Here is an 18,375-nt window from a genome sequence, read left to right as displayed (position 1 = left end):
TCCAACTCTTGATCTCAGAAAAAAAGAGAGAGCGTCACTTAAAAAAAAAAAAATACAGTTTTGAAAGCTATCGATGAAATCCAGCCCCCTCATTTCACAAATGAAAAAACAAAGGTTCAAAGAGGTAAATTGATTTTTCTGTAGTCACCTAACCGTGTATGATAGACCTGGGTCTCAACCCCCCAGTCTCATGAGTGAATCCAGTGTCCTTCTCATTTATAGTTTCAATCTCAGGTTCTGCCCAGGGCCTAGTGCGAGGATTTCATTGACGTGAGGGCCCCTGGGTTCCTCCTAACTGATGAGAACTGGTTGGGATCCTGGGGTCCCTGAGCTACACAGGAAAGAGGAACCTGCTTATGTGTTCACTATATCACTGGGGTGAGGACTAGAGCTTTACCTCCTGGTGATGAGCCATATAGGACTCAGAGATGAAAAGAAGGCAGATGTGAGTTTGGTGCTATAGCATAGTGAATGAGAGAAATAAACTCTGGTTCAGATTCTCATGCGCCACTGACTTAGCCTCAGTATTCTCATTTATAAAATAAAGATAGAAATCCTTACCTCACATTGTGAGAAACAAAGTATCATATTATCATATGTAACTTATATAGCACAGTAATTAGCACGGAGGAAAGGCTCAGTAATTGGAGCTCTTTGGCATATAGAGGCATACATAGGCAAATGAATATTTTCTACTATTTTCACACAACCCAGTTTTTACAAACAAGAGCCATATACCCAGCACATGGATGGCAGATTCTCACTAATGTGGATGAGAAACAGTAGATAAAACAATCATTTTATTAAAAATTTCTATTATTAACATATTTTCTACTAAGAAAAGATATGGGGGAAAGATTGGAATAGACATTTTTCTAAAAAAGGCATCAGGTACATGAAAAGACGCTCAGCATCACTAATCACCAGGGAAATGCAACTCAAAACCACCAAGTATTATCACCTCCCGCTTGTCAGAATGGCTAGTATCAAAAAGACAAGAAACAACAAGTGCTGCTGTGGATATGGAGAAGAGGGAACCCTGGTGCACTGTTGGTGGGATTTTAACTTTCCACTATGGAAAACAGATGGAGGTTCCTCAAAAGATTAAAAATAGAACTACCATATGATCCAAAAATCACACTACTGGGTATTTATTTGAAGAAAAAAAAACAAAAAACATTGCCTACACTTCTTAATAGAGAAATTTAGATTTTAGAAAGTTTTTTTATATGGCACTAAAGTGTTGCAGTAACTGAAATAGCCTGTGATGTCGCCTAAATCAATATTTCCCTTTGAGGAACTTCTCTGAAATTCGTTATTATGTAAAACAACCCTTACAGCAAAGGACTTTGATAACCAATTTGCACTTCAGTTTAAAGGATTATGGAGAACTCATTTAAATATAAATCACCTCAAAGAGAAAAATGCGATCCTTATTCTATCATATTATGCCTTCCAGTTTCCTGCAATGAATAATACCTTTCACATATCTTCTTGGAAGATCATCCATAAATGTAACGCCAAAATTCAAAGCTTGCATTTTCTTTTCATGAAAGGCTGTCACCTTATTTTTGTGTGTGTTTAAACTTTCCCAGTCATGAGAGAGTTATTTTTAAAATGATAGGCTTAGTCCTTTGATACTTATGTCTTTCTTACTTTAACATGTTAGGAAGAAAATGGGATTATTTAATTTGTAATTTCATTCACTTAGTAATTGTCGAACAGCATTCATAGTTATGGAAATAAGAAGATTACTTTCTATATTTTCTTTATGAAAAGAAATCAGGGTTGGAAGGAAAGAGTCTAGACTAGATTATGGGAATTGGAGAGAAATATAATAAAATTCTTTAAAAATACTCAATATCTCCTTACTAAATTTAAGGGAGCACTCATTTTCATGCTTATTTGATTGCAAATTATTTTGTAGCTGACTAATATTTACTCTTCATTATTATTCTTTTCTACATCTCTCATTCCCAATCTTAGTTATTTGATAATGAAAGTTTCCAGCATAAAGTACTGGCAGGAGATGGAAGATCACGAACCAAAGATGGGGAAGCCACACAACATGGAGATTGTCCAGTATTCAAGTTTCATACTATCATTTTTTTTCCTTTTTGTTTTTAGTGAATTTCTAAGCTGTGAGGAATAATTGTAATGAAGCATAACTACTTGATTTTGAATTCTCTATACTTTCAATTGCTTCTAATAGATATATTTGTATGGTGTCCTGTCTCTTTCTTTGAGATTGTAAACTTCCTGAGCATAAGGTCATGCCTTCTCTTCCTTCTCTAACTCCCCAACACCATGTACTATGTATCAGGCACAAACCTGGCAAGTCATTTAACTTCTCTAGGTCTCGACCCCTCAAATGTAAACTAGAGGAATGGATTATGACCTCAAATATACTATCCCAAGCTTTAAGTTACAGTTAGCCTAAATCCATGATGCATGTGTTATTTTTTTCTATTGAATAATTCAATGAACACAACTTCGGGACATCGTAGCTATGTAGATCATACCAATGTAGCCTACGGTTGTGCCTCCTCATTCCTAGATGCTTATTTTAAAAGAGCCACATATAAATGGCCACATAAGAGTAGCACAATTTATACAGTGATGTTAAATAATCAAAAAGAGTAAAAGAGGCAAGAAGGAAAACTAGAAACTGGGTATCCTATAAGAAGCACAATTAATCCACAGGAACTACATTTTTTTTAAATAAAATTTCAGGCATAAGGGCTCTGATGTGAAAAATCAAGTGGACGTTATTTAATTCAATTTTATTCTGTGTGGTATGCCTGATACATGGCCCGCCATTCTTGCTTGGACAATTCCAATGATAATAGCCAAAGTTTGATCTAAGCATTGGAGAGGTCACAAACTGGGTCTCATAAGATAAATTCACCCCAACATGTTTGGTAAAAATACAGAATTTTTAAAGATAATGTTTAAGAATTGTAATATTACAAATAAATATTAAAATACATAGCTTCTTTTGAAACGTTGGAATCTTTCAATTCTGCTGTCACACTGTGCATGCCATACTCTTTTCAGTTTGCTAATATTTTTATTTAGCCAACTCATACATTGTTATTTATTTGGTTGGTCCCTGTTCACATTTGTGTCTCTGACTTCTGTGGTGGGTTCTCCTCATACTGCACCAAACCAAAAGGTCTTTTGTTTTCACTTCGTTTGTTCATACTTTTTATGTCCCCTGAAATCAATGTAATGTCTCATCCATGTGAATGTAACAGACAATTAAATATTTTAAAGGAGTTATAATATTCTCACTCCCAACCTCTGAATGGAAAGTCAACATAATTGGACCATAGATGTTTGCTTTAGCTGCATTCAAATTTTTGTCACAGCATCTCTGAAGCCTTCTTTTCTCTTGATAAATATCAATAATTTTTTCAGCTGCTTCTCGTATAATTTGGTTTTGCATCTCGAACCATTGTCATCTCTCTTCTCTGGTCATTCTGTAGTTTGTCAACCATGTATTGAGGTACTCAGAATAGAAAAATGTTGCTCCATATCTGATCTGAGTGCTGTCACCTATAATGTAAATGTTTCTGTTCTGAATACCTTAGTGCTAACATTTGCACTCTGGATTAAGTTGATGATGTTTCTGGTTACAGACATTGGATTAAATACATGAATTGAGTTCTTTTCTCCTGAAACTGCATTCAAATGATAAATTTTAAAAATGAAAAACCCTAGACATAAAGAGAATGGGAACAAATGGGAACAAAACTTTAGAAGCAAAAAAAAAAAAAACTTTAGAAGCTGGACAGCAGATGGAGAAATACACTTAACTTAGCATATCCTAGAAATCTGAGTCTAGTTTTAACCACAGAAATCCCAAAAGGCTCAAAACTAAAGACATCTTCCTCTGGAAAAGGAAGTATAAATGGCTGCAAGTCTGTTGAGGAATCAAATTCCTGTATTACCATTCCCAACTGTCCCTGACCCACTAGAAAGCTGAAGAAGGTTACTATAGAAAAGTTAAAATGGTAGATCTCAGAAATGGTAAACAACAAATTTGAGTGCAGTTGAAGATAAGGAGAGAAGTGAAATTTTAGACAATTACTGTAGAAATTCTAAGCATTCTCTCTTCCCCTCTGATGCCAGAGTACTGTCAAGACCCTAGAAGTTTTAATTGGGAATATGAACATCATAAAAGGAAAGATTTAAAGGTATTGGTAGAGGTGCCACCCAAGGAAATAAATGGTCAACCATGTCACCTTGCAAAAACAATATCCCTATGCTTGCAAAGCTGTCCATTGATATTTGATATTATTCATATTACTTGGTAATATGAATGGACGAGCATCACCCAGTAATAGAAAACATTTAACATAAAAAGGAGATATCAGAAAAGAAAAAGAAAAAGATTGGAGAAAACAGATTGTGCAGAAGAATAAAACTTCAAAAAGAAAAAAACCACACTGATTAATACACTCAGAAGGAAAGAAGATATTGCATTCATGAGATAAGACCATGAAACTAAAACTTGAGTATTCAGAAGACAGATAAAAGACCTTTTAGAAATTAACATATGATAGCACAAATAAATAACTCAATACAGGATTGGAAGACAAAATTGAAGAAACTCTCCCAGAAAGTGTAGGAGAAAATAGATATAAAAAATATGAGGGGAAGGGATGAAACTCACTGGATGAATATCTGAATAGCAGGGTTCAAAAAGAAAGAAAGGAGATCATCAAAAACATATTTTATAAAAAAAACTGAAGAACATAGTTAATCAGATTGAGAGAATCCACTGAGTGCCTGGAACAACGCATGAAAATAGATGCACATCGAAGCATCTCATTGTGATATTTCGGAACAGGAGGCAAAGAGAAGGTCCCTACCAACTTTAGAGAGACAGGAAAAGAGAGAAAACAGTTTTCATAGAAAGAAACAGGGATCAATACCAATGGGCTTCTTAGCAGCCACACTGAAAGCTGGAAGGCAATGAAAACATGCCCTAAAAGTTCTGAGGAAAGATTATTTACAAGGTGCAATTCTGTACCTAATACCCAAACTATTAAATGTGAGGGTGCATTAAAGACATTTTCAGATATCTAAATATCAAAATATATTCCTCCAGTTCATTCTTTCTCTGAAAAGCTTGGAGGAAGTACTTCACCAAAGCAAGGAGGTAAACCAAGAAGGGAAAACATGGCTTTCCCAAAGCAGGGAAATCCCAGAGCAAAGGGAATCCTCAGGGTGCTGGTAAAGGCGATTCTAGCATATGAGCTGTGCAGCAGGCCCAGAAAGAGAGAAGTCCAAATCAGAACTACTCAAAATCTCTGGGAGAGACTTTTTCAAGATGAAATTGACTGAATGGCTAATGAATGGGCAAGTGACCTAGTCAAAATGAGATTTACAGGTCAGGTTAAAGTTTGCACAACTACATAGAAATACATAGAGAACTAAATTTTGAAAAACAAAACAAAAAATCTAAGGCAGTTTTTAACACCAAAGAAACTAATATTATTCAGAAGAGAAAAAATATTTTTATATACTAAGAGCTGCTCAGAGCATTTTAAGAAATTCTTAAAATTATTTTTTTTTAATTGACCTGATCTACAGTCTAACTCCTTAGAGTGATGGGGACGTAAACAGGGAATGGTGGACAGAGAACTGAATCCTCAGCATTTTAAGTATGATGATATCAACAGACAGAGCATAAAATTGATCAAGAAATAGCAATATACACATGTTATTTAGAAACATGAGGGCATATATTTAAAAGAATGATCTCAGGGGAAAGCCTTTAGGGAATTGAAAATGGGGAGCAGATAGGAACAAAGGCTGCTATTTTTCATAACAAGTCTTGTGGAAATATTTGAGTACAAAAATTAAATGTTTTTAAGAAGCTAAATGGAAAGGGATGAAAAGAAAGTTGTGTTTAGCAACTGGATCAAAACTTTTCCCTCTGCTTAATGGAGAACTTCCTATGGCTACCCTCAGATAGTTATAAAAGAACAATTGCACTGAACACTTATTTAAAATGGCAAGGAAGGGCCACCTGGGTGGGTTAGCGGTTAAGCGCATCTGCCTTCAGCTCAGGGCGTGATCCTGGAGTCCCGGGATCGAGTCCTGCATTGGGCTCCTACGGGGAGCCTGCTTCTTTCTCCCTCTGCCTGTGTCTCTGCCTCTCTCTTTCTATGTCTCTCATGAATAAATAAATAAAATCTTTTAAAAAAATATGGCAAGGAAGACTTTATTCTAGACTACTGCAGTAGGGATCAAGACTAGTGCAATACAGGATGGAAATTGAACTCTACTTAAATAAAAGGATAATTTTTAAATGCTGGAGTAAGCTAATGGAAAAGTATTAGAGGACATTAGTACGGAGGCTGGTTGGTATGATTGGGCCATCTGTGTTTGCTAATTGACTATTATGGAAGATAAGCTTCTACTCTCCCACGAGACTATCTTTCTTGATGATTACATTTCAAGGGAATGGCTTCTAGGTCTTAACAAAGACATGCCTAGGTTATGAAAGATCAACATTTCCAAGGAGTATAGAAAGAATTCACAATTGCAAGTTTTCTAAAGTTAACACTAGAAGAAGAAAAAAAGAGGTCAGGACCCCATAGTCAGGAAGAAGCCCGTCTAAAGTTCAGTCAAGCCGAGGGCACATTAAGGAAGGTCTTGGTAATAACTCCACACCATCTTTCAAAACTGAAATCTTTCTCCTCACTTTCTTATCTAAATATACTCTACTCTCTGTGTCCTGTCTCTGTCATGTCACCACTGCATAGATCCTGTCCATCACGTGCCAGAGTATCTTCTATTCCTTCTGTAGCCAGTGCTGTAAAATCTTACCCCAGCATCTTTTTATTCCATCCTTTCTCTCCATTTTTCCAGTACTACTGCCTATACCCAAACCCTTTTCATCTTTCACTTGCTCTGATGCACCCATCTTATTTTCTAACAACTTTATTGAGGTATATTTTACATAGCATACAGCTTACCCACCCCAGGAGTGCAGTTCAGTGACTTCTAAGTAATTTTACCAAGCAGTACAACCATCACCACATGTCAGTTAGAACATTTTCATCCTCCAAAGCCTCACCTGGTAGTTGTTTTCTCACTAGCAAAACATCTAAGGCCCGGGCTTAAGGATCAAACAGAAGTAGGTTCAACCCTATTAGAGATCTCCTCCCAAAACTTACTAGTTGTGTGATATTTGGGAAGGTTCTTCTGAAATTTATAAAATGGGGGGAAATTAAGATCTATCCCTTAAAATTATTGTGAGGTTTAAATAAACACAGTATCTGTAATTTGTAAAATTATTTATACTGTATTTGTGGTGACCTCAACAACCCAGGTACTCCACGAGAACGACTTTGAGGTCATTTTCCCCAGGAATATACCTATATAACTGACATTTTAACCAGAAAGCAACCCTCCTATGTAACTTTCCTGATGCTAATTTGTGTCATGATTAGTACATACCATCCATTAAAAGTTGCATCTTTTTAAATAGCATTTTTTTTAATCATTGAGTTAAATTCATGTTATATACAGGTGTTGTAATGTAGAATTTAAAAAAAAATACAGCTTATACTGGTATGTAGAAACAATAGTTTCAGGATACTAGCTTGGCTCTAATGAACAATGTGACTGTTTTGTATCAACATTATTTCCAACCATCTGCTAAGTACAATTTAGCTAGCAATTAGCTAGCAATTAAGCCAGTCTGTCAAAAAACTTAATTGCCAACTCAACCAATTTTCAGAGTTATATTAATGATAATAGCTATGCAGCAAACGGAATTTAATAAAAATGCTTTGAACATAAATCCCAACTATTCTAACTTGTTTTCTCAATCATATATAGCTTTTGAAATAGAAATGCAATGTGCAAAAAAAACGTTTGAATATGAGAGTTGAAATTTAATACAAATTCTTTTCTTTCATGGCTTATTGAAGCTTGAGGCACTTTCCCATAACAGAAGTACCTGCCTAGCACTTGCACTTCTTTTCCTTTGATAGCCATTATTTAGTTGGAGCATGTGCCCCTAACTAAACAGACTCCTTCATTCTTTAATTTAAAATTGTCTGGTTACTGAAGAGAGTCAAAGCTCTGTCAAATTAGGCCTTTCTTCTAGTGATATATTAGGAAACAGCCCAAGCTATGGAGTCAGAAGACATTAAGCAGGAATTCTAACTCTTACACTTATTAACTGTGTGACCATGGGCACCTATTTCTCCATCTGTAAGATGATAAAGAAGCGCCTACCCTGCAGGATGTTTCAAGGTCTCTAGTTAATGAATTTTGCATGGTCAGCACTTTGTAAGCATTCACTAACTTGGAGTCATAATAAACCTTTTTTGTTGTTGTTGAAATCCATAGTTTATGTAATATTAGAGATATCTTTTAGTCATAAGCTGCTAGCTTTGTGGTTCCTAATACATTCTAAAACTCACTTTGCCCGCAAAAGAAACGCTGTGGTCACCCATCACTCTGACTTTAAAGAAGACAACTGACTCCAAAAGATGCCAGTGTTCAAAACCAGCCGTCTTCCAAGAAACCCTTGCAGACTTCACATTTTATTTTTCTCCTGAAGACTTATCCATGTAAAAACAATCTTCTAAGAAACTCTTAGATCCCACATTTTCCTTTGACTTAGTGGTATGGGGCTCTCATTTAAAATGTGGCAAGGATATTTCTTTTAACTTCTGTGACTTCATATTTTTGCTACCATGGTGCCAAATTTGACTCTATGGAAAGAATTTGACACTTAGACATTTATTTTCATTTTTTAGTTCCACAACAATTCGTGAATATATTCAGCAAATATTTCATTTGCCGTGTAAGGCTCTCAATTAGCCATTAGGTCTACAAAGATGAATAAAAATGTTTCTACCTCAAAGAAATTTAGAAGTAGAGACATAAGTGTGCATGCCCACACATACATACCATGTATGAACTCAACATTCACAATAAAAATGAAAAGTGATAAGTAGACAAAGAATTATGCAGGTAAAAGAGAATGTTACAAAGTCAGGAGTAAACTAAAAAATATTACTCATTTCTAGTAGAAGTAAAATTAGTAAACCATTCTTAAAAAATAGAACAAGTTGCTTTCTTTCTATTTTAACAAGATAATTACTGGCCTAGAACTGCTTGTTAAACTGTGAACCAACAGTTTAATAAACAAGATGTGCTTTCTTGTGTGAGTTTATTCCTGGAACCTCTCATTGTTTAGTGATTATAACATTTCTCACTGAGGCAATGACAAAAATCTATGATGACTACACATTACTGAAGCACAGGTTGATTGTATTTCTGTTAAATTGCTATGAATTGACTACCATTGTAATTAAAGAGTTTTTTTCTCAAACCAGATAATGTCTTCCATGCATTTAGCTTTCAAGTTAATGAATGGATGAATGAGGATAAGTCCTAAGGTTTTTTGCATCGAACTCTAATACACTGTTGCCTTTGAAATAGGCTGTCAGAGGAGTTACATGTATATTGTATAACATACACAAAAAAAGCAGAGAATAACTTAAAACACTATGTCTATCTAAACCGAAATGAAGCCAAAATTGTCTTTGTAATGTATGATTCTTAATGATCAGAAATGATGAATGATTTTGACATAAACTGTTTGTCTTCAATAAGAAGAAATCAAATTATTTGATTTGATTAATCAAATAATCAATACAGATTCAACTCAAGAACTGTTTTTGAGCCTGTATGATAACATGTTTGTGTGGCCTTTACACTTTAGAAAACACATTCACCTCTTTTTCCTCATTTGAGTACACAGCAACTCTCGGAAAGATTTTATTTTCATGCTCATCTTTTAGAGAAGAAAGCTATAATTAATAGGACTAGTAATAAACAGAATTATGGATCACAAATCCTATATCCTTATATTATCTCTTTTGTGTATAAGGAACTCCGTAAGAGGTACAGAGGAAATCAGACTATTTCTTGATAATTGACCTGTATTGCATTTTTCACTTTACAGAAGATTAATCTCTATATTATCCTCTTTGTGACAATGACCTTTTGAGACAATAGCTCAAATATTAAGGAAACTTTAGCCCCCTGAAAAAAAGGTAAAACAACAGTAGACTGACTCTAACACAGCATTTGATCTGGGCCTTTGTTGCTCAGGAAAGAAGGGATTTCATTCAGGTAAGAAGATCAGGAGAATCAGCTAGGATTACAAACAACTCCAACAAATTGATATACAAAGCCAAATGAGGGCTACTCATCTTTTAAGTTCTGACCCTACCTGAGCTCTCTGAAAATCTTCCATGCTTCTTTGATCAAAGATTTTCCAGAGGGAGAAAAAAAGAATATTACTTTCAACATTAAAAAGTAAGGGTTCCCAGAGAAAAAATATTTCTGAAATCATTAGAGAAGAAATGTATATGTCAGATCAAATGAATTTCCAAAATGATATTAATCCTAAGCAAAAATACAGTTGTGTATTATAACAAAAAATTAACATAACGACCTAAAATTGAGAAAGTCTGGCTTCAGAAAAAGTTGTAGGACTCAAGACATTTTTCCTGTAAAAATTTTCCTGTACATTTATCCTGTATAGAATAATAATTGTCCAATCCCAAACATCCATTCTTCTCTCATGTCTAAATACTAGAACCAGGTCATGAGAACAATGGTATTTTTTTTTAAGATTTTATTTATTTGGGAGAGAGAAAGCATGAGCAGGGTGAGGGGCAGAAGGAGAAGCAGACTCCCCACTGGGCAGGGAGCCAGACATGGGGCTCAGTTCCAGGATCCCAGGATCATGACCTGAGCAGAAGGCAGATGCGTAACCAACTAAGCCACACAGGCACCCTGAGCAATAGTATTTTGAACAGGTAGCATGGTGACCTAGAATGGCAAAAAGGAGGGGCCAAGTGATAAATACAAAAATCACTCTTAGGAGAAAGACTAAAGGGTCAAAAAGCAGAGTTGCTAAATAACATTGTGCTGCCCACGGAGTCAGTGGTAGTAGAGACTAGAGGGTAGAGCATAGGGTGTGATTAACCTCAGAAGATTCAAAACTTCTTCAGTGCTCAGACTAGTCTGATCATCACAGCTTTTTCTCCGTCGGTCCTGGTTATAGGTGTGTAGGTATGGTTAAAGGTCAAGAACTGTATGGGATCCCTGGGTGGCTCAGTGGTTTAGCGCTTACCTTTGGCCCAGGGCATGATCCTGGAGTCCTGGGATGGAGTCCCACATCAGGCTCCCTACATGGAGCCTGCTTCTCCCTCTGCCTGTGTCTCTGCCTCTCTCTCTGTGTCTCTCATGAATAAGTAAATAAAATCTTTAAAAAAAAAAAAAAAAACTGTAGAGGGAGCTGATATGTAGAAGGAAGGTGAGATGAATAAAACCTAGCAATTTTCAGTAACAGTTAAGTTCAGCACACGTTTGGTCTGTATCTTTTGCCTGGTTAGCCTGCCTTTTATTTATTTTATTTATTTTTTTTCCGATTTGCCTCCCTTTTAATCCAGATACTTGGATCATCTTCTCCAGATTAGACTTTTTTGGTTAAGTTTGACAATAATCACTTTAGAGTCTTCACAGGACTTCCTATGCTAAAAGCAATGTAGACATCAGAGAAAAGGGAATTTATGCTACTTGCTTTCATGTGGACACTCACATTTACAAAGATAAATAATATAGCTTTAAAATTAGAATATACATCATCACTAACATTAGTTATGTTGTTCAGTGGAGAAAACAGAAACTAACAAGTTGATAGGAAAACATCTTGGAATGCATGGGCTGGATCTATATGTGAAAAGTACATGTGAAGTAAAAGAGCCTAGACTTTGTCATTTTAAGATGCCTGTCATTAATTACTTTTAGCCTTTTTGGAACCACCAGCCCTTCTTCTCCTCTGAAATGGAGCTTCAGCCCCATAAGTTTTTCACTGTTATTCCCTAATCGGACCAGGCCTCTTGCTTCATGCTTACTGTTGTTGTTATCTTGACCTATTCACGCTGAAGAGCGTGCAGTCTCCTTTTTTGTACTGTTGCACATTCACGTAGTCCTTTGGAGTGTGCAAAACATTTCCCAAGTATAAACTCTATTAATCCTCACAGCAAACCCCAGAGGTAGGTATTCTCATGAAAGCTTTTATATAGAGGAAGAAAGGTTGACCTAATGTGTTTAAATGTCTTGACCAAGTGGCCAAAACAGACTCAATCCAAGTGCTCATGATTCCACTGGTAAGTAGCTAAACTGGAACTAGAATCCTGTCCTCTGACAGCAGGGTCAGGGCACAACCCTATCCTTCTGCCTTATTTTCAATACATAAACTTTCTTATTTGGAGAATTAAAATACAAGAACACATGTATTTATATGAGTAACATTTATTAAAATGTTAAACAATTTATAGAAGAGGATACATGCTTATTTATATATCATTTTTTACCAGTTTATTGATTTATACGTTAGTTGTATTTGAAAAGATTTATGCCGAGTCAAAATAAATGTATATCAATGCTTACTTTCTTTGTAACTCACATTATGAAAAAGACTAGGAAAGCCTCAATTTATTTGGCTCTATCAATGACCTTTAATGCCATAAAATATAAATAAATAACTTAAAATGTAGCATCTCTTAAAACTCAAATAATGGGATAATTGGTAAAATAACAATAACCAAAATGAGTGCAAACCACACAGCTTTTGAGATAGCCACGTTATACATAGGAGCAAGTTAGAGAAGGAGGTACATTAAATGATCTCGTTTATTCAATACCCACTGCTTCTTGATATTTTCACAGGAAATGAAAACCAACCACTAGGGGAAATAATTATTATGTTGTCAGCATAATTCCCATCTGGGCGAATTTCTGTAAATGGAATGCGCACACCCTGGTAATTAGAGGGATTCTATTAATGTAGGATGTAGCTTCATTTGTTGAGCACTTATTATTTGCAAATAGCTCTACTACACTCATTGATTTCCTATGCCAAACCCTGGAAGTTAAGAAGTAGTTATCCTAATTGTATGGATGAGAAAACTAAGGCATAAGGAGGGTTAAGGTTAACCATTTTGGCTTTGCATCACAAAGCTGGTAAATGTAACACCAGAATTTTATTCTCAACCATTGTAGTTAACCACGTCTGCCAACAGAATTTAGACTCTAATATGTCAGAGTATTGTTCACATAGACAAGTTGTCTGAAAGACAACACGTGTGCTTTTGTACTTTTTTTTCCCTCAGTGAATTTTTGTCTTTTTCACTTAGATTTCAACTTGTCAGTGAGCTTTCTTCATCTTTCCTCCTTGAGTGAACAAGCTCTATGTTTTATGTGATTTTTGCCCTTTGTTTTTGCTGTATTTTTTTCCTCAGAGAGAATGTCCCTATTAGAAAAGAATATATATAGCCCGGAAGATCCATCTACTTAATATGTAAATCTTTATTTCTTTATATACTAGTACCATCTGGACTTCCTAATTTTTGGTGATTCCATTTAAAAATAAATTCACTTACATGAAAATGCACATAGGTATAGGTACATAAGTTACATGACTGAATAAATTAATTCATCTAGAATATTATATTACCTTATCTTCCTCACACAGAGTTTAGCCTTTCATAGACTGTCTTTTCATAGTTTATCCAAATGGCTCATGAGCAACCCAAGGTAGTAGTCATTTGCTTTCTCCCCCCCAGAAGCTCAGAAGAAGCAATTGGAGGAGAGTATAGAGCTGATCCAAGATGAATGTGTGTCAGAGAATGCAGATCACTCTACAGAGGAGCCTGCTGAAGGAGGGCCAGATGCGGATGGAGAAGAAATGACTGATGGGATAGAGGAGGACTTCGATGAAGATGGGGGTCATGAGCTGGTAGGAACTAAACATTTGGTGTTCACATCCTTTGATAACAGCACCAGCATGTCAGCAGCTCATTCATTCTAAAATAAAGATTAAATATTTGGAGCTTAGTTCTTGATTATATGCATATATGTAAGGCAACATCAGTACAGTGCTTTGCACATAATAAGTGCTCAATACATTTCTGCTAACTTAAAATATGACAGAGTAAATGAATGGCCCATTGAAATATTACATATGAGATTAATTATATTTAAAGTGAAATGAAAGATTGTCTTTCCCAAATGCTCCATCTTGGAAGAAATCTTGCTTTTGAGCAGTTATACGTGAACTCTATGTGGTTATAATATCCTGGCAACAAATGACCATCTAGTGGAAGATACATGACTCCCTCTCTTATTAAATAGTGCATTCAGTGATGATAATTATCTTTACTAGCTGTATGGCCAACAGTTGTTTCTATAGTCAGCAGACTAAGATGACCCTTCATATATGGCCAGTTCACCATCCTTGGTGCGTTTGGTAGCCAGTTTTTATGAGCTGGGGATTTAACCAAGACTAGATTCTTTATATGCTTCACTTTCCTAATGTTGTGATAAACATAGTATTCATTTCTGATGTCCTTTCCTATATACATACACCAGAGACTTGGTAAATATATGCTGATGAAGATGCAATCTTTCATATTTTATCATCCATGAAATTAAATATACTATCTTAAAGGGTTTGACTAATAAAAATGATAAGAGGGAAAATGTGAGTGTGTGTGTGTGTGTGTGTGTGTGTTGCCAACTCTCAAATATCTGTGGACTGATCATATTAAACTTGACTTATTCCAGGTAGTATCAGATTCCAATTTGTCATAATACCTATTGTTGCTTAACTAATTTTGTGATGGTGTTTGTTATTTTGGTATGGTGACCATCCTATTAATAGTTTCATTTAGGAAACCCTATATTGATTTTTAACATTCCAATTCTGTTTAAATTGTATGGGACCTTCATTTAAACTTTTCACATAGTCGTTAGAGTCTTTAATAACCACCCTTAATTCTCCAAAAGTCGGCATCAGTTAGAAGGACTTGTCCCTTTTAAGGATGGTTTTGATTTCAGGAATCTATGAAGCAGGGACTAGAGTGAAGTACTGACAGATCTTTCAGCTTTTCCTCAAGCTGGACTTTAGTTCAATAACTTAATTTCCTCAGCCCATTCTAATCAGATTTCTGTTTCTACCATTCTATTGTGAGTGCTTATGCCAAGGTCTCTGGAGCCATCTGCATTGCCATTTCCAATGGTTACCTCTTCGTTCTTATTGTCATTTACTTCCCAGCAGAATTTGGCTAAGAATTGATTAGGAGAATTTCTCAGAATTCTCCTTCCATAACCAATTGCTCATTCTCATTTTCCTATGTTAGAAACTTTCACTCCATAGTCTCATTTTAAATATTAGAGTAGCCCAGGGCTTTGTCATAGGCTACCTTCTTTTTCTACACACTTTCCCAGGTTGATGTCATTAAATAACAGCATTAAATGTCACCTATAGGCCAAAGATTCCTAAATTTAAATTTGTATTACTAATTTCTTCCTGGAATTCCATCTTGAGCATTTAGATGCCTATCTCTTCATAGATTTCCTCCAATAAACAGTTGAAACTCAACATGACCAAAACATTCTTGGTTTTTTTCCAGTCATCTTATCCCTTCCCAGTCCTACTCATTCCAGTGAACAACTTCATTATCCACACAGTTGTTAAAACCAGGAAGGCTAGGATGACCTTTGATTCTCTCCACCCTCCCCCGTTAACTCTACTTCCAAATCATAACCCAAAGCTACTTACATCTCCACTACAGCCAAACTGATTTTCTTGGTTCAGCTCATGCAATCCATTGTTCACACAAGAAAGATAAAAATCTTTATTAACTATACATCAGATAATGTTACTCCCTTGCTTAAAATCCTATAGCACTTTTTATGACACTTCAAGTCCCCAAGTGTATGAATGTAAATTGCGATGAGATTGGGTGAGAGATGCCAGTGGAGAGAGAGAACTTAATGAAGAGAAAGGGAGAAAATTCCTGATGCTGAAGGGAAAGGAATGTAGAGCACAGGTGTATGGGGCTGGCCTTCAACAGGAAGAGGAACACTCTTCCACGGCAACTAACTACCATACGTCTGAGGATTTGGTAGCATTGTTTGAGGGAGTTCAAGCACAAACTCTCTAAGTCAGAGGGGGATAGTCTCTAGAGGGTGAGGAGAGACAGGCAGGACCACAGATTAGAGGAGAATGGAGATTTAAAGAAGCCAGTATGTAAAATTTAGGGGATCACTAATTTAGAAAACATATGAAGATTGACAGCTACTGTTAATAGCCAATTGAGGTTAAAGACAAAGATTTCATACAGTAATATTTTTCAAACATTAGGGTATATCAGGATTTCCTAGAGAACTTGTTAAAATACAGATTGTTGTATTTCATTCCAAGAGTTTCTGATCAGTATGCTGAGTGAGTCTGGGACCTCGCATTTCTAACAAGCTCCCAGTCATGCTGATGTTGCCCTTCTAGGGACCACACTTTGAAAACCATTGTTGTAGACTCATCAATCAGCCCAGAGTGTGGGATTCCCTCCATTGGCTTATCTCAGCCATGATAGAAGCATGGAGAAAGCCAATATATTCAGTTGGACTTTTGTCAGATAAGTGCAAAGAAAAACAATACATAAAGAGCACTACGGACATTAATTAGTCAAGACTGGCTAACTAGATGAATCATGGAATTGAACCTGAGCAGGGAAGACAAAAACACAGGAGGAGGCTGGCCAGGAGAAAACAGAGGAAGAAAGGTAAAGTCTATGCCTTTAAAGGGAGTGGAAATGAAATGCACATGAGAGAAGTGAAAGCTGTGCTTAGAGATGGAGATATTTCAGACATGTGACAGTTAGTGATAAGATCCATAGGAGGCGGTGATGGAAGTGTGATCAGAGCAAAAGTAACTACATATGAAGGATTCAAAGAACTTTGAGGCTCAGCTGCAAGATTGGTCATCTCCATGGGCATGAAATCACCCCACATATCAGATAAAAGTAAAAAAGTAAGTAAAAGAAGGAAAAGAGTGAGACAGTTAGCCAAAAGTCAGCTGCCGTGAAAGAGACAGCACAGCCAGGTTAGTCCCAGATCTGTCACTATCCAATCCAAATGAATCGCCTTAAAACAAATAACTTCTCTGAGTCTCAGCTTTATCTGCAAAATAGTAAGGTTTAGATCAGAAATTTTATTCTATTTTTTTAAGATTTTATTTATTTATTCATGAGAGACACACACACACACACAGAGAGAGAGAGAGGCAGAGACACAGGAAGAGGGAGAAACAGGCTCCCTGCAGGGAGCCTGACGTGGGACTCGATCCTGGGTCTTCAGGATCATACCCTGGGCTGAAGTCGGCGCTAAACCGCTGAGCCACCCGGGTTGCCTAGATCAGAAATTTTAAAGTTCTGTTCTGTTCGATCTTTACTCTGAGTGAATCTGTGTTCCAGGAACACCACATCTGAAGGAACAAGGGTCTCATGTAGCCAAGAGAATAAGTCTAAGCCGTGGTGCTCGGTTTACACCCCAAATACACAGAAAGCAACTGACTAGCACTATTGCTGCCTGGAGGTACTTGGGTTTTCCCCCTCACCCCTTGCGTTAGAACTGGGGGCTTAGAATGCTGGAGAATTAAATCCTGTCTCTAATATCTCACTTTTGTTTCTATGACTTGGAAAATGAAAAATGAGGATGAGCAATCTAAATGGAGATTGAGGAGTCCCTTGTAGTGATTGGCCAAGAGAAAACCCGTCTCTGTCTGGTGTCCACTGTTTTCACCTTTCCAGACCAATGAATCAAATCATCCGTGGTTTCTGAAAAGGAAAGTAAAAGCATACATCTTCTCTTAGAAAGGCAGATCTGATTACAGATTCAGCAAGGATACGGTAGAATTGGGTTTTTAGCACACGCAGTAGGAGTCAGAAAGAAGAGCCAGTATCCACATGCTTAGGCAGGTGCTCAGAGAAAAATCTGGAATGAACAGGAAACACGAATTCTATCTGAAGCAAGGGAGATCCAGCAAAATGAGCTAACGGGACAGCGGTGGGTGGTGGTTCCCCTTCATGGAGCATGTGAGGAGCTGAAGGCGTGAGCTGTCCATTCGTGGTCTGGTTCTAAATATCCACTTCTAGAAAGCAATTTCCATGAAGCAATCCATTCAGCTGACATTTGGGTGCCTATTGTATGTGAACCAGATGCTACAAAAAATGCAAAGACAACTAAAACTATTGCTTTAGGTATGCAATGAAATGTTTAAGAAAATGATTCCTTTTTTTTTTTTTTTTCGGGTAGCTGAGTGCCCTGCAGAGCACTGATTTCCTCGTGTAAAAAAAAAAAAAAAAAAAAATAGACTTGCACTTGTCAATTTATAAGAATCCAGCCAGAGCTAAACATCTGTGATTCCACAATCATCTATGCCTACGTATTTCATTACCGCATAGAAATTAAGACTTGAAC

At 36.4% G+C, this 18,375-nt stretch overlaps 1 protein-coding gene across 18 annotated transcripts in view; it reads left to right on the top strand.

Moving 5' to 3' along the window:
* RALYL (RALY RNA binding protein like) overlaps positions 1-18,375 on the top strand; it is a 708,475-nt gene that overhangs the window by 655,803 nt on the left and 34,297 nt on the right. For 16 of the 18 annotated variants that reach the window (XR_012019940.1, XM_072804062.1, XM_072804061.1 and 13 more), the window contains one exon: positions 13,680-13,852. The exons of 1 other annotated variant lie outside the window; for it this stretch is intronic. Coding sequence is in view for 16 of the 17 variants with exons in the window: in XM_072804062.1 (XP_072660163.1) it covers positions 13,680-13,852 (173 nt within the window). In the remaining variant the exon portion in view is untranslated. Of the gene's footprint in view, positions 1-1,986; positions 7,830-13,679; positions 13,853-18,375 lie in introns of those variants that run through there. One more of the 18 variants, XM_072804069.1, reaches the window with a different exon arrangement.

This window comes from Canis lupus, chromosome 28 (assembly GCF_048164855.1).
Source record: "Canis lupus baileyi chromosome 28, mCanLup2.hap1, whole genome shotgun sequence".
In the NCBI taxonomy this organism is placed as follows: domain Eukaryota; kingdom Metazoa; phylum Chordata; class Mammalia; order Carnivora; family Canidae; genus Canis; species Canis lupus.
The sequence above is the reverse complement of the archived record's forward strand: the minus strand, read 5'-3'. Positions and strand labels throughout refer to the sequence as shown.